This window comes from Rana temporaria, chromosome 7 (assembly GCF_905171775.1).
Source record: "Rana temporaria chromosome 7, aRanTem1.1, whole genome shotgun sequence".
In the NCBI taxonomy this organism is placed as follows: Eukaryota; Metazoa; Chordata; class Amphibia; order Anura; family Ranidae; genus Rana; species Rana temporaria.
The window spans coordinates 126,532,450-126,555,133 of record NC_053495.1 but is presented as its reverse complement, the minus strand read 5'-3'; the positions used below and the strand labels follow the sequence as shown (position 1 = coordinate 126,555,133).

Genomic DNA, 22,684 nt, shown 5'->3' with positions numbered 1-22,684 from the left:
TCTGTTCATGTGGCGGGCCTGCCCTCTGGCCTACCCAAGAATCCTAGGAGGCTGCAGGAACATGTCGTTCTGGCCTAGGCTGGAAGGACGACGGGGGGCAAGGCCAAAATTAAAACAAAAATTGAAATAATTGCCAGTATTTCTGCTTAGAGAGGGAAACGGAACTCCTTTTGAGAGTTATGTTCCACTTGTAAGATAGTATTTCTATCCTAATTAGAGACCAGCAATGGTATTCTGTGAGTTTCAAAAACATGACTGTTTTCTCCCTTACAACTATGTCAACATTCTTCAGTTTGTAGGCAAATTCTCTCATCTCCTATTAGTGGCTTTTTTGCTTTACAGAACTACTATTCAACTACTTTGATGTTGCCCATCTTGGAATACCTATAATTCATTTTTTTTATGGCTTATAGTGTGGACAGAACCTTCAATTTAGCATTCGTATTGAAAAATATTGCACTGTCCTGGTTTATTTCAGTATCTAAGGTTCCATTCATACCTGAGCATATTGATCTACTTCCGTTTTTTAGGCTTTTTTTTTTTTTTAAGCTTTTTTGCAGCTTTTTAGAAGCTTTTTAAAGCATTTAAGAAGTGTATTACAAGTGTGGTACAACTTCAGACGTTTTTGTTTAGCCAATAGAAAGCACTAGGGCAGTTATGGCGAACCTATGGCACACGTGCCACAGCTGGCACGCAGAGCCCTCTCTGTGGGCATGCGAGCACACACTGACCGGCCATTGCTTTTACATCACCTCAAAATCCTATATGCGAGTGAGCCTTCATGTCAGCCTCGCTCTGTGCTCTCCAGTGCCCCCTGCTGGCTGCTCAGCGAAGCAAGAGAAGGCCAAACAAAGCAAAAAAGCGACTCCGTTCTGTGCCTGACCCACCCCTGGCAGACTCCGATCTCTCGGCAAAGACAGACCGGGAGGGAAGAGTGGGTACTCTGCCAAGGCTTCCAATTGTCCTGGGGGGTGGGGGGGGGGGCAACAACCCAGAGCCAAGATGGTAAAGGCTAATATATCTTCTGCCAAGAAGGCAGCTATGAAGAAGCAGAGTTCGGAGGACGATGTGCTAAAGCAGAGTGTCAGCCCCGAGGAGACTGCCAAACCTCTGCTGGACTCCTAGTGAGTATATTCAGAAATACACAGAACTTGATGAGAGTGTGCTGTGATGTCTGGGGGTGAACATAAGACACATCAGAAATCGTTGGGCTGTGTCATGATGAGGAGCAGTGATCTGATTACAGCTATGTGTTATGACAATTCTCCAAACACCATATAAAAAGTTTAGACAATGTTGTCACCCTAAAAAACACACTCAAGGGCCCAGGCACCATACACACACACTCCACTGTCAAACACGCACAGCATAGTCAAAGATAGTTACAAAACAGTTTTCTAAACTAAAACTTCAGTATTCAGGTTTAATTGCAGTGTTGGCACTTTGAAATAAATTAGTTGGTTTTGTGTCGCAGTTTGGGCACTTGAGCTCAAAAAGGTTCGACATCACTGCACTAGGGGGAGGAGAAGAAGAGGAAATTAGGGGTGGAGAGCTGTTATTTGAGCATTTTACAAGCATTTTTTTGCTCAAGTCAGGTGTTTCTATTGAAGTCTATGGGGCCAAAAACGCTTGTAATCTGCCAAAAAGAAGCTTGTGTACTTTTTTGAGCTTCAGGGGTTTTGCTTCAGGCGACAGAACACTCATATTTGAACAGGGGACATTGAAATGAATGGAATTTTGCTTGTAGGGTGTTTTGGAGCTTTAGAGCTAAACATTTTACAAGCTGAAAATCGCTCAGGTGTGAACGAGGCCTTAAGAACACGGGAAGGCAGAACTGTATTTTGTTTGTACAAATTTGAACGATCTTGCAATCATGATAGTCTTGCTGATTTCACTTGCTGGATCGAATCGAATCCAAAGAAATTTCATTGCTGTATGGAATAAAGCATTCTCAGCAAGTTACTTTACCTTATTACCTATGTTATTCAAACCCCCAATTAGTAAACTGCAGTTAAATGCAGTCGTTCTAAGGTTATTACTGTACTATTTATACAGTAAGACTGGTCTCTGCACCATCTTACTGAATATTTCTGGTGGTGTTATTTGCCATCTGCTATTAAATACCATCAGCAAGAAAGCCTGCATTGAGACAAATAAAAAAGGTTGGCATTGCAGACCTCTTTATGTAAATGGAAGATACTTGGCTATAAATGACATTGGACCATGATTCCAGCCGGACAACTAGCATTTTCAAAAGGAGAGGTCAGCAATGGCTGCCTACATACTGTATATCTCCCAGTACATAAATACATTTCAATGCTATTCCTCCAGAGCCCATCAGGTGGCGCTACATCATATCAACCAAAGTACAGCAGAAACTCCTATTATTGAACTCGAGGGAGTATTCATGTAAATATTTCTATTTATACGCCAGTAATTATTGCGCGCTAAACACACTACTTGGCTCCAAGTCATGTAATTACAACCACAGGGGAGTCAATGTGTACGTTTTCTAGAATCTCACTGGCACAGTGTAGTGCAATCACGTGTAATTCTTTAGCTGCCAGGCTGGTCTTTATTGCAGCATGTAAATCTCTGGTTTGGTGCTAAAAGCACACCAGCCCTTTGCATATAGAACAAAGAAACAGGTTCACTTTAATACCCCCTTCCCCTACAGCACATACCTTTATTTCAACCAGTTCAATGAAAATACTATGGACTGCCATTCTGAAAATCTGCTCACTAACTGAACTGTGTAGCCGACACCTTATATTTATTAGGATGTACTAAATACAGTAGGCATTTGAGTGCTGCAGTTGTAGCCGTAAACAAGTACAGGTTTCAATCAGCAAAAAAGTGAACTGCAAGGGGAATTTGGTTAAATATAAAGGATTTTCTCATTTCTACTCATCAGTGAAAATCTCCAAGCTGTGTAAGCCCTGTGTAACATTCAAGCCACAAGCATTTTCTGTACTGAAAATATCTCTTTTTATGATGTTTTGACACTTTAAAGCAGACCTTCAGTTTCAAATACCCAATTACTTTATAGTCAACCTCCTTCCTCCTTTAACCTCCCTGGCGGTATGATTCTTTCAGAAAAAAGATGCTGAAAGCGGTACCATTATTTGCAAGGAAATTTGGTGTTTTACATTGTAGGCCTGTAATTCTTAGGAATAACTGACTTAAATCTGACCAAACAAGAGTCTAGTAGGCATCCCGGGTATGAATTTAAAAAAAAAAAAAATATATAAATTATAATATAATAAATAATTATAAATAATTATAACAAATAATAATATAATTATAATAAAAATTATTCAATAATGTAATCAACTCAAAATCACTGAAATTTGCTCAGTTGCAGAATTATCGCTGTCATTACTTTTATTTTTTTATGACGAATTTCCCCACAAATCGCTATCGCACAATTCTGCAAGTGATTATAATTTATTATCGCTGTTTTCTAGCTGCTCTAAAACCATTTTTGACATAAAGGGACACTTTTGGTTGCTATGGACAATCTACAGTTTGCAGGCAGAAAGAACAGTTTTTATTATATAAAAGAACATGTAGGGCACTGGACAGACAACTAGGGACAAGGGGGGTGTGCATTTTTTACATACAGTACTGTAATCTATAAGATTACAGTATACTGTATGTAAGGTGTTTGTTTACCTTTTTGAATTTGGCGCTGTTCTCCGCCCCCATGCGTCGTAACGTCGCAGGGAATGGAGATCGGCGGCACACAGAGGCACTGTGTGAATCAAGCGAGGTCCCGCTCGCTCACACAGCGCGGTGGCTCCATCACTGGATCCAGGGACAAGGTAAGTAAACCAAGCCTGTGGCTGCAGCGAGGCGAGCCCGAGTCGGACTCGAGGTTACCGATCGTAGCCCAAAAATCTCACCCCGAGTCAGACTCGGGAATACCGCCCAGAGGAGGAGCTTCAGTCTCCTGTGTACAAATTAAGTCAGCAGCTACAAAAACTGTAGCTGTTGACATTCAATAAACAGCCATTTCCCTGTCCCACAATCCAGCAGACTAGTTCTGCACTAGACTTCAGGTTCCCCGCGCTGACACCTTAAATCGGTGCTCCACTCAAAGGGGGAAGCTCTGCTTGTCTGCCTTCCTCCCCCTTCCACTGCCACATTTCCCACCTTTTGGGGGGAGGAGCGGTTACCTGGTTTTGACGGGTCCCCGCTCCTACTTCTGGCTCCGTTTGCTGGAATTTCGGCCCCCTCCTCCTTCCCCCGCAGCCGGCCCATTCACAAATCGCAGCGCACTTTTCCCATGCGCAGTAGAAAACCGTCTGTGAAGTCGCAAGGCTTCACTTTTCCCTTAGTCAAGATGGCAGCACCAGCATTGAAAAAATGACTTGGGTGAGGACACGGCTGGATTCTTGCACAGGCAAGTGTCCTAATATTAAAAGTGAGCAGCTACACTTTTAATTTTTTTTTTTTTTAAGAAGCTTCTCTTTAACTGTGGGCTTCATAGCCTCACTACGCATGTGCGAGCCAAGCTGCGCATTGTGAATGGTCCCGCAGTCTTCTAGGACCTGTGACGTGAAAGGTGGGAGGGGGGAGAAGAACTTCAGCTCTGATCGCCTAGGCAGTCAAAGGGGAAGTGGGTGCAGTTACCTGCCAAAATCACCCCCCCAAACATGCTTTCATTGTTGAAATAGGAGAGGGGGAGGAGGCTTCAAAGCAGGACTTAACCTTAAAACGGCAACCCCCCTCCCCATTTCTTATTTTTACTTTTATTTCTAGATTGTTGGCCTGGCCCAAACCCTCCCTTGATTTTTGCCAGGGACAAATTTACTGTATGTCAGTTCGGCTCCAGTAGCCTTTGGTGATATCTATCAGATATTCCAGGAGGCATTGGCTTATATTGTGTGGCTGGAGGAGGGTAGAATCAGCAATGTGTCATCAGGGGGCAGCTGCTCCATTCCAGGAGAGATAGCCATCTCCCAATGATGTCAGGAAAGAAGATGGTGGCTCAGGACCCAGTGAGCAGCAGTTAAGCCTTGGATCCCAGTGTGACAATGTTGGATTCACTGGGTGAACAAGGATATCCTGGCAAACCAGGTAAGAGTGAGTTAAAAATAAAATCAACCCTTTTTACGTTTCACTTATCAGAAGTGTACTAGTAGTAATAACTCAATGAACACTGCAGAAGGAGGGTGGCTGATCCACTTGACAATATGACAGTATATGTGATGAATTTCCTCTCCAATCTCTGGAGTGCCACTACATCATCTTTCCACTAGTGTTGTCTAGTTGTCTGAGGACCTTGAAATTCTTCCTGGTGTGGGCTTCTTGTGTGAAGAAGATTGATACAGAACTGTCTGTTTTGACAATAGCCACCATTCCAATATTTCTTCCATTTTCTCATCTTTTCAAGAAGAATGGAAATAGGTAGCTGAATCTCTAAAGCCTTGTACACACGACCGGTTTTCCCAGCAGGAAAACTGCCAGGAGAGCTTTTGGCCAGGAAAACCGGACGTGTGTATGCTTCCTCACAGTTTTCCCATCAGGAAAACAGCCGGGAATCCTGTCGGAAAAATAGAGAACCTGCTCTCTATTTTACCGTCGGGATTCCCAGCGTTTTTTTTCCTGACAGATCTACTACTTACCTATGGGAAATACTGCGAGGCAGTCCTGAAGGAGCATACACACGGTCGGGATTCCCGGCCAAAGCTCCATGGCAGTTTTCCTGCCGGGTTCTCGGCTTTCTCCTCCGTTTTCTCGGCAGGCTTTTTATCGCCGAGAAAACTGAGCGTGTGTACAGGGCTTTTGAGTAACGCATACAGAGAATGTGTCTATCTTTTCAAATGCTTTGTGAAGGATTGTGACAATACATTAATCCTGTGCACTTATGTTATTTCCTATAGCTGGCCTAGGCAGGACGGGCTCCCTTATTGCTTGTTATATTATGAAGCACTACAGGTTCACACACTCTGAAGCCATAGCATGGATAAGAATATGCCGACCTGGCTCTATTATCGGGCCTCAGCAGCACTTCCTAGAAGAGTAAGTAATGGCTTTGTCTCTACTTTTTGATGCCTCTTTGAACATATTCTAATTTCTTTTACAGTTTGATGTTTTTCTTTTTAATTGTACAGTATTAATACGTATACTATTGTTTTTTAAATATTTTTAATATAAAAAGGAAAAAAATAATATTGTTACTCATAGCAAATTATCAGGTGTTAGATTTCTAAGTTTGGTGTTATTCAATGAGGCCATTTATATTTTTAGTATTAGCAAATTTCTCAGTCATGCCTTGCTGTGTTACTATACCTCATCTGCACACCACAAACCAAAAATGCTGATTTCTAACATTCATAGCAAACTCACCCATCTATCCATTTCTCCATGCTTTATTTTGTTGAGAAATCACCTATTTCTAGCTGTGGCCATCTTGAGTTAAGGCAGATAGATGATTTATGTAGCATTTACTTTCTGGTATCCACCTGGCTCAGGATTGCAAGCAGGAGAGGGTGTGCTTGGCTAAGAAAGCCTCTTCTCCCCTACTGAAGACTCCTGGACCACATGACATAATTTGCCTATACCTGAAAACCAGGAGGCAACTGAAGAAATGTTAACAAAAGTTGAAATACTTCAATACTGGGCACTTTCATCCTCTTCCTTCCTAGGCCAATTTTCAGCTTTCAGCGCTCTCGCACTTTTAATGACAATTGCGCGGTCATGCAACGCTGCGCCCAAATGAAAATTTTCACACAAATGGCGCTTTCTTTTGGTGGTATTTATTTACGGCTCTGTTTTTTTTTTCTATATAAGCGAAAAACGAGCGGAAATTAGAAAAAAAAATATCCTTCTTTCTATTTTAAAAGAAATCCAGTAAAATCTAAATTTGTCATAAATTTAAGCTAACATTTATTCTGCTACATGTCTTTGGTAAAAAAAAATCCTGTTAAGTGTAAAGTAATTGGTTTGTGTGATCATAGACATATGTGTGCAGATGATCATTGGGACATACAGTATGTGGGGGACAAGTGTTTTTACTGTGTGGGGACATGTGTTTTGGGGACACTATATTGGGGACTTTCTGTGTTTACATTGTGTTGGGACGTGTGTGTGGACACTGGGCTGGTGATCAGTGTGTGAAAAGCTGTAAAAAACAGCTCATACTCTCTAAACACCAGCTGGCTGCAGAGATTCGCTCTCCTCTACTCATTGACAACTTCCATGTGAGGAGAGCAACCAGCTCTCTATTTGCATCACATGACGGCTGTGATTGGACACAGCCGTCATGTGATCAGGAGGGTCAATCGCAGAGAGATCAGAGATGCGCCGTGTCCGGGTGACCCAAGTGCATCGAAATTTCACCGTGCGATCCCCCTCCTGAGGGACGTTCCTGAACATCCACTCAGAAGGAGGAAGCACCCACCTGGCCGTATATGAGCAGTGGCCAGGTGGGAGGTGGTTAAAACAAGCAAATATGATATACTTTCTTATCCATTTACTAATGCTAGCAGCATAAGGATTAAATATAGTCAATGTTGTTTGAGAGAGTGAAGTTCCGCTTTAATTTTCAGGCAAATAATGCCATATGTCCTTGTGAAGGTCGCAGAGCTATATGAGGATGGAATGTGTGCATACTTTTATTTACACTGAATTGCTTTCTGTAGTCTGTCACAGACCTGCTCATTGTCAGCAGGCAGACTGAAGTGATTCTTGTCAGTACAAAGCAAAGGCATGTTCACATGATAGCATTGAAAACGTCTATTCAAAACTTTTTTTTATTGTTTTGGATAGACGGTGATGGGAATAGGTTTTGTTTTATAAAAAGTCAGTAGAATTCAATGAACAACTGAGTTTTGTTTAATATAACCACCAGCCTTCCCATGTGCCTGCTCCATAATTTCCTTCCACTAGATTGCACTTGGGGCCAGTTCACACTGCTGCGATGTGAGAACACGTGCAAATTCAGTACGGGTTGCCGCATCGCATGTCACCCGCCGGCGGTTCACACTGCCCTATGCCAACCGCTGTGGGTTTCAAAATAAAGTTAATTACACCTCCAGATCGGTTTGCATATCGCAGTGTGAACTGTCAATTCGGACAGGAATCTTTGGTAGTAGGTTATGGTAGTAGCAATAAATATACAGTTCAATTTAAAAAAAAAAGTTTTTCTGTATTTTGGGCCATCCATTATCAGTTACCATCAAATGAAAGCCCAATTTGTCCTAAAAAAACCCGAGGTATAGCACTTGGATGCACAAAGTAGTTTTTAGTCGATTTTACTAACACATTTTAAAGTTTAAAAATTGGGCTTAGACATTAAGATTTCTTTTACCCTTAAGCCTCGTACACACGCTCGGTTTTCTCAGCAAGAACCAGCAAGAAAACTGCTGGCAGAGCTTTCAGGTTTCTCGTCTGGAAATCTGCCCAGAATCCTGCTCTCTATTTTCTTGTCGAGATTCTTGTCGGCCTGACGAGAAACCTGAGCGTCTGTACTTACCTGTTGCTGTGGAAACCCCGCGCATGCTCGAAATGACTTTGACGCATGTGCGGTAGCTTCCACGGCATAGGTAGGGTGAAGCAAGATGGCGGGGACGGCATCAAATGTGATGAGCGCTAGCTCTTGGTACACGATGACGCCACTGCGTTCTTGCCTTTCAAAAGAACCGCGGTTCTTTTGAAAGGCGTGTGTGTACACTCGGGCGACAAGAGATTCTTGCCAAGAATCTCCTCAGGAAAAACAACGTTTTTTTTCCTGACGAGATTCTTGCCCGTGTGTACGAGGCTTAAGGCTAGGTTCACACTGCTGCAAATTTCAAAATCGCAGTAAAATCAAATTTTCTGCGATATTGCCGTGATTTCAGGGAACGCCAGTCTATAGAGTTGAATTTGCATCGCACACGGATCAAACTTGCACAGGACCCTTTTTTCCCGTAGCTTATATTTGCAACGCATTGATGTGAACGGCACTAATATGTTAAACTATGTAATTTAAATGACTTGGTAATTTGAGAAATCGCAACGGCTCAAATTCGCAATAGAATTCGCAGCAATGTGAACCTAGCCTTAGGTGCAAAGGCGTTAAGATGAGCTATTCAAATGAAACCAATGTTCAGGTTTTGTTTGGTAATGTAATACAGAGTAAATTAACAGTTTCATGCAGCCATGCACAGATAAAGTTGCCTCTTTCTGATTATTTTTATAACATCAAAGTGTTTTAGTAATGCAAATGTGAACTAGACGAAAAGAATATTGTAAACTAGATTAAAATGATTTAATTACATGAGTGTCAGCTTTTTATCATGCAGTGTAAATAACTTGTTTTGATCTTTCAAAGAATGCTTCACTTTCTAGTTATGACTGAGTAAGGTATGCACACAAAGTTTAGTGGTTTAATCTCATCATTTAATTAAAAATAAATAAATCATAAAGCCTCCCTCTCCTTGTCAAGTGAAGGATGCACGATAGAATAAAATTACCTGTTTATATTCCATCCTGGGAAAATTTACAGAAAGGTCTTCATTTTCTTAAAGACGCAAAGCGTATATATGGTCAGAATGTAAAACTATATACTAATTTTCACATTGTATTCCAATTATTTCTAACCTTAAGGCTCCGTTCACACTTGTGCGACTTGTCCTGCAATTTAGAACTGCAAAGTCGCATGACAGATTTTACCCCATGATTTCCAATGAGTACCGTTTACATCTGTGCGACTTCAAGTCGCAGCGACTTCAAAGTAGTCCCTGCACTACTTTGGCCTGACTTTGATGTGACCTGAGGTCCATAGACCTCAAGATTACACAGGCATTGCTTCAAGCCACCAGTTTGCTGCAGTCATCCAGTGTGATCATTCCTGCTGTATACACAGGAAGAAATGAACACAGAGTTGCAACAGAAGTTTGCTTTGGACAGCAGTTCTGGCCTTCCCTTTCCTTGATTGTGTTTCACTTTGTACAAAAATATATATTAATAATCTATCTAAATGAACATCCCCCCTTTTTTTTGCTATCATTTCTAGAAAACAGGCCTGGCTGTGGCTGCAGGGAGATCTTCATAGAAGTAAACAGAAACAAAGCCAGCTGGAAGACGGGACAGTGAACCGGATCTTGTCTGCATTTGATGATTTGTCTGTGGGAGCGAGGTTAAGTCGACATCAAAGTTTGGACAGGTCAGGAGAGGTAAGTGTCACTACTTGTTGTCTGGTTTTCTGAGATTTAAAGAGGAAGTAAACCCTCTTAAAAAAATCTGGGGGAAAAAAACCCTGCAAGAGAAAGACATAATGAACTAGTATGCATAGCATACTAGCTCATTATGAATTACTTACCTGAGATCAAAGCCCACAAAACGGTCCTCAATCACCTCCTCCACCACCGCCATATCTCCCAGAGTGAGTTCTGGGTATCGCTGCTCCGGGAGCCGCTAGTGACGGCATGATCGCCTTCACTAACGGCACACTCATTGCACCTGTGCCGTTGTCTACGGTGTGCTTTTTTGGAAAATATCTCCTTAAGCCCTGGTTCACACTGGGTACGATTTGGAACGATTTGAGATGCGATTTGACATGTCAAATCGCATCTCAAATCGGCGGCAATTGTCGGCAATGGCACTGTCCTAATCAGTGCGACGCCGCATCTGCGATTTCAAAAAGTCGTTTCTTTACTTCTTTTTACGATTTCGGGCCGCGATTTACATTAAATTGCGGCCGAAATCGCGGCAAATCGCGGCTGCGAAATCGCGGTAAAATCGCGCATTTTACCGCGATTTTGAATTCGCAGCAGTGTGAACCTAGGCTCACAGTGTAGGTTAAGGAGATATTTCTTGGACCTACAGGTAAGCCTTAATCTAGACTTACCTGTAGGTTAAAGTGGTCTGTAAGGGTTACAACCACTTTAAAGGTGAACGTATACATAAATCAACACACTAAAGCTCTCCAAACCTTGAATACATCTCTGTGTAGTATATCTTTCAGATTTCTCTTCAATGTACATATGTCTGTTAGAGGTCAAATAACTTCTTTATGCTTATTATTCCCTATTATTAAAAGAGTGTAGGTACGCTAGCCAAGGAGTCTAAAATGTATCAGAATTTTTCGATAGACACAGGTGTCATAGGTCATTTTATACATCGGTAGTTCTTGATTGAAAAGCCTTTGCCAGAAATTTAAAGAAGGAGGACAAGAGGATTTCCACTGGATTCCTATAACTTTTTTAGTACAAAAAAATGGTAGACATGAGAGCAATTTGGTATTGGCAGGCATATCCAAATCTTGTAGATATTCAAGGAATAATTGGGTTGTATACACCATATCAATATGACCACTGATGTTTAAAGTGAATAACATTGATTATCTCGGGATGATGGCACCTGAAAGTGGGTGGGATATATTAGGCAGCATGTGAACATGCTATTGCTGTCTCTGAAGTTGATGTATTGAAAAAGTGTAAAGATTTGAGTGACTTTGACAAAGGCCAAATTTTAATGACTTACAACTGGGTCAAAGCAACTCCAAAACTGCAGCTCTGGTATGATGTTCTTGGTCTGCAGGACCTACCAAAAGTGGTCCAAGGATGGAAAACCTGTGAACTGATGGTAGGGTTATGGGCAGCCAAAGCTCATTGATGCAAGTGGGCAGCAAAAGCTTGCCCGTGTAGTCTGATCCATTAGAAGAGCTGTAGTTTAGATTGCTTAAAAAGTTCATGCTTGTTCAGATAGAAAGCTGTCAGAACACACAGTGTATTGTAGTTTGTTGCATATGGGGCTGCATAACCGCAGACCTGTGGGGTGGGTAAGCTGACCCATGTCCACGGCTAAAAGTGCCTACAATGGGTATTTGGCATTTGAATGCACTGTGAGAAGAAGGCAAGATGGGGGAGTCCATGTTTTGATGGATCAAGGCTGTTTTGGCGTCAAAAGTGGGGCCTACACATCATTGGGTTGGTCATAATGTTCTAGCTGATCAGTGGGTACTTGGTATTGTTAGGTTACATCTGATGTTAATTGCTGAGTCCCTTAGTAAGCTGCGCCTTGAAATTTACCCCAATTTTTTTGAATTGTGTCTACTACTCAAGAGAGATTTGCATATAACCCCCCCCCCCCCCCTACATGTTATATATGCTATATCCAGCGGCAATTTTAGTATGAAAGACCCAGTTGTCCCTCAGCATGGGGCAGATTTCTTAAAAGGGGACCTCTTTTTAAAAAATTACCCACTTAAAGCATTTAAATTAATCCAAAGGGTGCATAGAGGTTTTAGTGGCCTTGAACTGGCCTGATCTACATCTAATTTTGAACTCTGCAGTTTGACCCCTTCTTCTGTAGCGGATGGTGTACATTTTAAAATATATAATATTAGAAAACTAAGAACATATATAGTGCAAAATTTCGAATTTTAATACTTACCGTATATACTCGAGTATAAGCCGAGTTTTTCAGCACTATTTTTTGTGCTGAAAATGCCCCCCTTGGCTTATACTCGAGTTAATTTTTTGCGCCTGATCTCCCGGACTTTGGGGACCCGGTACCAAGCTTGACACACATATAGCCCCACTCTTCCTCTACAAGTGTGCAAAGTTTGTTGTCCAGGGGACCTACGGAAGGGGAGCACCGATTTTTCAAAGTCAGGCACCCCCTCCATAGACTCCCATGTTAAACGGTCATTTCTCCGGTGATTTTGGGACCCGGTACCGGACGGTCGTAGGTCCCCTGGACATGTAGCCCCATTTCTCTTCTACAACTGTGCAAAGTTTGTTGTCTGGGGGACCTACGGCTGGTGAGCACCGATTTTTCAATGCCGGGCACCCGTTCCATAGACTCCCATGTTAAACATCAGTCTAGTCATGGGCACAGTGAGGCATGGGCACAGTGAGGCATGGACACAGTGAGGCATGCACATGGACACAGGGAGACAAAGTGAGGCACAGTGAGGCATGCAGATGGACACCCTAGGCTTATACTCGAGTCAATACGTTTTCCCATTTTTTTGTGTTAAAATTAGGTGCCTTGGCTTATATTCGGGTCAGCTTATACTCGAGTATATACGGTACTTTGGTGATTTATTTTCTAGATAAACAAGCTTATATTTACGTATGCCACTAGGGACTAAACAGCAGCAAAGATACTTAGTTTCATGATAAAGCTACCTGATCATTTTGTTTGCATACAAAATAAAACACACATGGCAACTTGTAGATATGGCTTTTATTAAAAAGAAGCCCCATCAGTTTATATTATATCTAACCGGTTTAGGATGTGTCGTATACATTTTTATGTTGCTAACATTTTGACAAGCAAATAAAATGGGTTGGGATTTACGATTTTGGTATGATATTTTATGGGTCATCCCAAGCTCGTTGTGTCACCAGTTGTTCATATTATGATACAGCCATTACAGGCTTTTGATTCACTAAGCAATACCATTGTGTCATTTACCATAGTTATCATTGTTTCAGCTAAGTGACTGGTATTTTTAGCAGGCATTGGCTCTCTTTGCTAAAAATAATGCTCATTATGACAAATAATATGAATAAAAGCAGAGCTCCAGGGAGATTAAAAATGCTCGCTTGAATTAGGGCTGCTCCTGCACTGTAATGGTAAATACTCATTTAGGTCCAAGATAACAATATTTAGCACATTAACTTACCTCCTGTCCAGCAAACTCCCTTTGTGCTGCAAGACAGGTCCCCATAGTGTCTTCTAACCCCTGGTGCAGGTCCTCTTATCAAGTCCAAATGCAGAGCCGATAGCCATGCATTGGACGTGAGGACACTTTTCCCATCCCCTAACCCTAAATAAGCATTTAATCCTTGCAGTTTTGGGGCAGCCCCATTGCAACTACTTGCCGTCTAGGGCAATTTTGATATTTCTCACATACATGTTAAAATCTGTATTTTTCTGCTAGAAAGTTACTTCAAATCCCCAAACATTATATATTTTCTGGAAAATAAAATGGTTTCTGTTGCATTTTTTGTCACCCGATATTTGCACAGCCGTTTATCAAAGGCAAATTTTCAGGAAAAAATACACTTAAATTAATTTTAGTGCAGGGGTTGACAAATTTGCTTGGAATCTAGGAGCCAGCTAAAAAAGTTAGGAGCCAGAAAACGCTCCCCCCGTCCCGACGAGCTTGCGCGCAGAAGCGAACACATACGTGAGTAGCGCCCGCATATGTAAACGGTGTTCAAACCACACATGTGAGGTATCACCGCGATTGGTAGAGCGAGAGCAATAATTCTAGCCCTAGACCTCCTCTGTAACTCAAAACATGCAACCTGTAGATTTTTTTAAACGTCGCCTATGAAGATTTGTCGGCATTCCACGAGCGGACGCAATTTTGAAGCGTGACATGTTGGGTATGAATTTACTCGGCGTAACATTATCTTTCATAATATAAAAAAAAAATGGGGATAACTTTACTGTTGTCTTATTTTTTAATTAAAAAAAGTGTAATTTTTTCCCAAAAAAGTGCGCTTGTAAGACCGCTGCGCAAATACGGCATGACAGAAAGTATTGCAATGATTGCCATTTTATTCTCCAGGGTGTTAGGATAAAAAATATATATAATGTTTGGGGGTTCTAATTAGAGGGAAGAAGATGGCAGTGAAAATAGTGAAAAATTACATTAGAATTGCTGTTTAACTTGTAATACCAATGGCCACCACCAGATGGCGCCAGCTTACACATCTGGTGGTAATAACTTGTAATACCAACGGCTCACCACCAGATGGCACCAGCTCACAAAAAAGCCCCCCTTCCAAGCCAAGTCGCCAGGACCCTATTTCTAGTCGCCATGGCGACCTGGCGCCCGGGATTTGTCGAGCCCTGTTTTAGTGCATACCAACAAAATATAATACCCACTTTTTTTGTAAATGTAGCGGCATCCCCGACCTACATAGTTGACCTCCAGAGTTGGGGAGAGCTGACATCCTTCTTCACAGTATGGGTTACTAGGCATGGTAGGTGTAATGAAAGTTGAAATCATGGGTGCCAGTCACTTTTTGAATGTGAACAAAAGAAGAGACTTATTGTTTCTTAACAAGAACTGAGGGATAGAGGGTTTAGGGCCCAGTCATCCTTGGGCAGATGCAATAGCAATTGGCAGACACCAAAACAAAATAATAGGCAGGCAGCTATACGGGTAGAGGGCCTTTAAGCTGGATGCAGCAACTGTATTTGTAGAACTGCTGTCTCCTATGGCAACTAAACTTTGAACAGTCAATAGAGATCCATACACGTAACTCACAGTAACCCGTTATAGATCTTTTCTCACATCTCACTGTATCCTACTGTAGATCTTTACTCACTGAGCCCCCAGTCTCTCACTAGACTTCGAGATCCCAGCTAACCCTCTATATTCTCCACAAGCGTCAACCCTGCTAACTTGCTGGGTCCCTAGCTTGGCACTCTGGCGAAGCTTTCCCACTTGTTCACCATCCCCGGCTAGTGAATAAGACTGCTCTGCTACTTCTTCAGACTTCCATAACTGGCCTCTGATAACCAGAGTGGTTATCCCTTAATGGCGACTTTATTTTTTTCCTTGATCCTCTGGTAACAGGAGCGGTTGTCCCAAGTGGCAACTTCCTCTCACTCACTGTTGGCAACAATGTTGTTCCCCGTCTGCATCTTGGAAGAGGAGAAGTGACCGCTCCAAATAGAAATGCTTGGCTGATATATCTCCTCTTAGAGACCACGGGTGCTGGCGATGCTTATAGCAGAAAACAAAGAAGAAGAATATAATAATAATAAGCACTTATTTCCGTTTGCTGTGGATTGTGGTGTTTTCCATTTTTACCAATAAAGGACATTGAGGAATTTTTTCCTGGTCTGCATCTTGGTTGGTCTTCCGGCTGAAAGCCCCAACCCCATGCTGCTTCTCTCCAACCTCGATAGGCCTAAGACAGCCCAGCAGCCAGGTGCTCCCAGGATAGGCCTCTGGCTTCTGACCTAGCAACCCGGAGCCCCATAACACATGTCCACCCAGACAGCCGTCCAAGTGGCACAGAACCCAGATTATCTGACTCCTCCCGAATAAATAGGCGCTCCCAGCATGGCAAGGGACCAAAGAGAGACCCCTGTCAATTATCTGAGTCAACCTTTTCACTCCTAGTCTGGATTCCCTATGCCCTTATCACTCTACTGCCACAGTGACAGAAGAGAGAGGTGCATCAAATCTAGAGTTAGGGAAAAAGCCAGTGAATCCCCTATCAATCAGCCAGGCTAGTTACCACATAGCAAACCAGATTTTTTAGCAACCCTGCCTACTATCAGGGTGCTACATAAAATATAAAAGATTATGCGGTATTGAGTAAATAGATATCAACATGTCAAGATTTAAAATGGCGCATGCCTGTGAAATGGTGACAAACTGTGGTACCTAAAATTATCCATAGGTGGCACTTTAAAAGCCTTTACAGTCTATCAGTTTAGGCCTCATGCATACTGGGCATTTTTACAGCTGCTGTTTTTGGCTTCAGGCATTTTTTTTCAGCAGCCAATAAACTTCCCAGCATGTTATCCCTTTGTGTCTGTGCACACATGAGCTGTTATTAGTGTTTTTTGGCAGGGGCATTTTCTGGCTGGAAAACCCCCCAGAACTAGTGGGTTTTAGGAGGAGTTTTTTAGCTGTATAAAAGCTTAAATGTTAAACGCGGCTATTCTGCGTTTATTAGCCATAAGCTTTGTGAGAGTATAGTTTTTCTAAAATATAAGCTTTCTCCCGCTAACGCTACTGCCATTTTTTATAACATCCAGTGTGCATGAGGCCTTAGGCCGCGTACACACGGTCGTTCCAAACCGTTGAGAATGGTCCGACGGGCCATTTCCATCGGTTCACCGCTGAAGTGGCCTGATGGTCTGATATGAGTACACACCATCGTTCCAAAAACCGATCGGGTCAGAACGCGGTGACGTCAAACACACGACGTGCTGAATAAAACTAAGTTCAATGCTTCCAAGCATGCGTCGACTTGATTCTGAGCATGCGCGGGTTTTGAACCGATGCTTTCTGTACTAACCATCGGTTTGGACCGATCGGGCAGCGGTCCATCGGTTCGATTTTAAAGCATGTTTTAAAATTTTGGACCGAAGGACAACGGACCGATGGGCCGTACACACGGTCGGATTTGACCGATGAAACTGGACTTAAGGCCGTTTTCATCGGTTTGGACCGACCGTGTGTACAAGGCCTAAGAGTTAAACTTGAGTTTTGGCACTAGTATTATTGCTCTCACTCGGCATATCTACCGTGCCACATGGCGTGCTCCCAGCACAGAGACCTGGGTCGCACGGAGAGCCCCGAGCCCCATTCTAACCATCAGGACCCAGAACGTCCGATTCCGGATCACCTCATTGCTGTGATCATTCACTGTGAAGCCCGCCCCCATGTTTTCTGTCTCTATGAATGGATAAGATAGATGCATTGTATCTTTCTCTGTTCTTGCAGAGATAGGGAAAATAAAAAAGTATGTGTAGAAAAAAAAAATAATAGTTATAAATAAATAAAAAATGTTTTATTTAGGTCAGCCCCAGGGTTAGTATGTAGGTTAAAGTTGGGGTCAAAGGTTAGAGTCAGTATTTTTTAGACAGGATTTTTTTTTCTTTTTATTAATATCAGTTGGTGTCAGTGTTTTAGGTAGGGTAAAAAAAAAAGCAAAATGTGCACTATTGTTTCTGGGCTGTACTTCGGGTACAAACAACAACTAACATACACATACAGTGATGATATGTACAGTTTTACTAACACATGTCAAAGTTGCAAAATTGGGCTTAAGCAGATTTGTTTTACCTTTAGGCGCGAAGGGGTTAATTTCCCATCATCCCTTCTTGCAAGATTAAAATTTTACTTTATCACAACTACAGAGTGTGTGGCTACAAATACTTGGGAATGTCTAGGCTCTTATAATACAGGCAGTCATTTGAAGAATGATGTTTCCCAACGCTCAAACCTTTATGATTCCTGATATGTCAACACTTACTATAGATATGGGGACAGCCACTGATCCAATTATTGCTCATTCTAAGTGCATGCTTTTAACTCCCTTTTCCCCTCTAAATTTCTCCTAGTAATCCCACACAGTTTTTTTTTGTTTGTAGACTGGGGACTTATCCCCTACACCATTTTACCTGGTTGAAGTTGAAGTTAAAAAAATAAAAATCCCTGCAGCTTTAGTCACATCATTTACATGTAATGTCCCATGTTGTGTATGCAGCTGGATCCTGGAGAAATCTTTACTGCAGGGATGCCTTTCCTCTTCCTGTCTCTGAACTTAAGGCGCTGCAATGGTTAACAGCTTTAGTTCTTTAGGTTTAGCAGCAATACAGATGGTCACATGGGGACATGCCCCCTCATCTCTCCTCCACTGAGAAAAGATATTTTATTGATTACATTGCTTTTAATGTAATCTGTCAATGGTGGAAGAGTCAGATCAGTCACAAGATTCTCCCCTCATTCACAAATCATGTTACAAGCAATGTAATCAGGGCTTTTTTTCAGGGGGAACTTGGGGGAACTCAGTTCCACCACCTTTGGCTCAGACCCTTTGGTGCCTGCTCACCACAATCACTGGTAAACACAGAAGTCTGGTTTCTGTGTTTACAAGTGACAGCTCTGCACTCTGTGTGTAACCCCCCTGAACTCTGCACTCTGTATGTAATGCAATCCTGGTATTTAATGCCCCTTTAAGACCCTTCTACTGTTTTAAATCTGAACGGGTCGTGGTTGAGTTCCTGCACCTCTTTTCTGAGAAAAAAAGCTCTGAATGTAATCACTTAAAGGGGTTGTATACCGTCATGTTTTTTCACCTTAATGCATCCTATGCATTAAGGTAAAAAAACACCTGGCAGTGACTGGCCCAGCAGCACCCCTTCCCCCCATTTTACTTACCTGAACCCTGGAATTTCCCACAGCAGAGACTCTCCTGGGGGTTCTGGACTCTTGATTGGATAGATTAATAGCAGTGCAGCCATTGGCTCCCGCTGCTGTCAATCAAATCCAATGACGCGGGCGCCAGGGGGCAGGGCCAAGTCCTACATTCGGCATTTATGGACGTCGAATGATGGACTCGGGAACACGCCCTCAAGATAAACCCCCCGGGAGAGTGCTTCTCCTAGGGGGTTATACGATGCAGGGAGGAGCCGTGAGAGCTGCCGAGGGACCCCAGAAGTCGAGGATCGGGCCACTCTGTGCAAAACGAACTGCACAGTGGAGGTAAGTATGATATGTTTGTTATTTAAAAAAAAAAAGTGAAGCTTTACAATCACTTTAACCACTTCAATCCCCAGCCATAGTAATATGACGTCCACAGATGAGATCTACCATCCTGGGTGGACGTGATATTACGTCCTGGGCTTTGTGGGAGGATATCTGAATGATGCCTGCAGCTAGTGGCATCATTCAGATATCCTTCTCTTCTGCCGGCGATTCTGCGCACGATAAGAACGATCATAGCGGCAGTTCCGCCGATTGATCGTTCTTATGGCGGGAGGGAGGGGACATCACGCCCAGGTTCCCAGAAGTAAACAAAGCCGCGATTGCAGCTAGTAAGCATGAGATTGATGATTTTTTTTTCACAATCTCATGCTTTCCAGCCTGGAGGAGAGATGTGGGGTCTTATTGACCCCGCATCTCTCTATAAAGAGGACCTGTCACACACCATTCCTATTACAAGGGATGTTTACATTCCTTGTAATAGAAATTAAAGTGATCAAATTTTTTTTTTTTAAAGTGTAAAAATAAAAAAAATACCTGTCCCCGGTAGCTCGCGCTCAGAAGCGAGCGCACACGTAAGTCCCGCTCACATATGTAAACGCCGTTCAAACAACATATGTGAGGTATCGCTGCATGCGTTAGAGCAAGAGCAACAATTCTAGCACTAGACCTCATCTGTAACTCTAAACTGGTAACCTGTAAAAAATTTCAAATCGTCGCCTATGGAGATTTTTAAGTACCGAAGTTTGGCGCCATTCCATGAGTGTGCGCAATTTTAAAGCGTGACATGTTAGGTATCTATTTACTTGGCATAACATCGTCTTTCATATTTTACAAAAAAATTGGGCTAACTTTACTGTTTTGTTATTTTTTAATTCATGAAACCACTTTTTTTTCAAAAAAAAAGGCAGTTGAAAAATTATTGCGCAAATACAGTGCAAGATAAAAAGTTGCAATGACCGTCATTTTATTCCCTAGGGTGTCTGCTAAAAAAAAAGATATATATAATGTTTGGGTGTACTGAGTAATTTTCTAGCAAAAGAATGATGATTTGTACATGTAGGAGATAAGTGCCAGAATAGGCCTGGTATGGAAGTGGTAAAAAAAAGCCCTGTATTAAAGTGGTTAAAGTGGAAGTAAACCCATTGGTTTAACTGTTTCAAATAACAGTTACATTCCCGACACGTGCAAGGAATGTAAATGTCAAACCATCCATTGGCTGGTGTCATAACTGATAACATGTGCAGCATCATGGCAGTTGAAGATTAAACAGAGGCCAAGATGGCAGCTTCCTTGGCTGAAAACAATAGGAGGGTTTACTTTCACTTTAAACAGAGGCCAAGATGGCAGCTTCCTTGGCTGAAATAGGAGGGTTTACTTTCACTTTAAATAACTTTTCTCTTAAGAGGAAGGGAGCATGGCCCTGTTGGATCATCTGTACTCCTGTTCTGCAAAGACCCTGAAGTCAGAACTGTGAAAAGATGAAATAGTTTTGAATGTGACACATTACTGTTTCGTACACTAAATAAGATTTAAAATAGAGCTCTGGGCATAGGTTGGAATAATGTTTTTTGTAGGTCCCCCATAGCTAAAACGCTATTCTCCTGCAACACATAAGAATGTCTTTTGATTCTGCCAGCAGACCCATTGGTACAATTTTTCTTTCAGCAGGGTGACGAAGCTCTTTCATTGCTAATGAATCGACTGCAGTGTTGTCACTCTTTGCAGTCCCTGTAGCCAGAGCGGAGGGGATAGCCCTACTGCATACTGCCTGTCATCTTCTGGACATACATTCACTTGTTAGCTTTCTCATCCTCTAAATTTGCTGTCTATGTCAACCGCCTACACTGCTCATGGAAGGCAAATGACTGAATTGATCTCCCCCCCCCCCCCCCCCTATTTAAGAAAAAGGGGCCTTTAGATGTTCAATACATTTGGTGTTATGTTGATTTACAATTATTAAATATCTCGGAATAGTGGAATAGTTTTACAGATTTATGGAAGCTGCTACGTGACTGCGTTATTACAGTGTTTTGTGACTGCTGACAGGCTACACATTTGTATAAGTGTACTGCGGGGGCACAGAGCACTCTGTGTAAAAGCTCTGCGTGTCTCTTACTAATCACCCGTATTGCATCCTGACACGCCTTCTCCTTCCTATGTAACATAATGGGGCCATTATCCTTATTAATGACTGACATTCTCATAAAGGCACTGACCAATCTTATGAGGGTTCTTTCTACATTTACATGTCTTTGACCCTTTCGCTTCTCTCTTTTAATTATAATTTCAGCACATTCCTTTACTTATTAAAGCTACTCCCATCTCTTTTTTTGTAGTGGCGTGCCCATTTACTCACCATGCTTAGATGCAGGCACATGCCCCTTTAACTTCATTTTATACAACTTCCTGGGATCTCTGCTTCCCTCCCTCAGCTGCCTGATGAGGCAGAGGTAGCTGGGTAGGTTATCTGCAGCCAGGAGAGCGGTCCTCCACTGATCAGAACTGATGTGGGGGCAGACAGGCCATGCAACTTCTCTGGAAGACCCAGGTACTCTGGGACCCCCTCCTCAATTGCACCAGAGTTCTCCAGTTGCAGCGGGCTGTCCTTTGTCCTTGGATGCATCCAGAGGTTCTCCTGTATTACCAGCTACCCTGGACTTAACTGAGAGGGATACTGTGCATGAGAATAATCATGAGTTCGTGTTCTGAACTGTTTTACTGAAATAGTGATTTTCAGCTTAAAGCGGAGTTCCAGTCATGTTTGTGTTTGTTAAAAGTCAGCAGCTACAAAAACTGTAGCTGCTGACTTTTAATAAACACTCATCTGTCCCACGATCCAGCTGTGCACTTACCCCAACCATTTTCACAATGTGTCCTCACTCAGTGGTGCCGGCATGTTTACTATGGGCAGCCAGCTGTGACATCTTGTGCCTTCACTGCTGGGTGCCTACTGCACATGCGTGAGCGGCACTGCGCTCTGTGACTGGTCCCAAAGTCTTCAAGGACCTGTCGTGTCCCAGAAGACTTCAGGAGGGAGGGAGGGGGGGGGAATTTCTGCTTCCGATCACCTGAGGCCGGGTACACACGGACAAACATGTATGGTGAAAGCGGTCCGTCGGACCGTTTCCACCATACATGTCTGCCAGAGGGCTTCTGTACGATGGTTGTACACACCATCGTACAGAAGTCCGCGCGTAAACAATACGCGGGGCGTGTCCGCGGTGTCGCCGCGTCGATGACGCGGTGTCGCCGCGACAATGACGCGGCGACGTGGGCGGCCCGCCTTTAAAATGCTTCCACGCATGCGTTGAAGTCATTCGACGCATGCGAGGGACGGCGGGCGCCTGGACATGTACGGTAGGTCTGTACTGACGACCGTACATGTCCGAGCGGGCTGAATTCCAGCGGACTGTTTTAAAACAAGTCCAGGAATATTTGTCTGCTGGGAAAAGGCCCGGCGGGCAAATGTTTGCTGGAATTCGGCCCGCTCGCGCC

At 42.8% G+C, this 22,684-nt stretch overlaps 1 protein-coding gene across 3 annotated transcripts in view; it reads left to right on the top strand.

Moving 5' to 3' along the window:
- Window positions 1–22,684, top strand: part of CDC14A (cell division cycle 14A) — a 168,718-nt gene that overhangs the window by 123,470 nt on the left and 22,564 nt on the right. For all 3 annotated transcript variants that reach the window (XM_040359941.1, XM_040359940.1, XM_040359939.1), the window contains 2 exons: window positions 5,889–6,027; window positions 10,004–10,163. In XM_040359941.1, coding sequence (XP_040215875.1) covers window positions 5,889–6,027; window positions 10,004–10,163 — 299 coding nt within the window. The remainder of the gene's footprint in view (window positions 1–5,888; window positions 6,028–10,003; window positions 10,164–22,684) is intronic.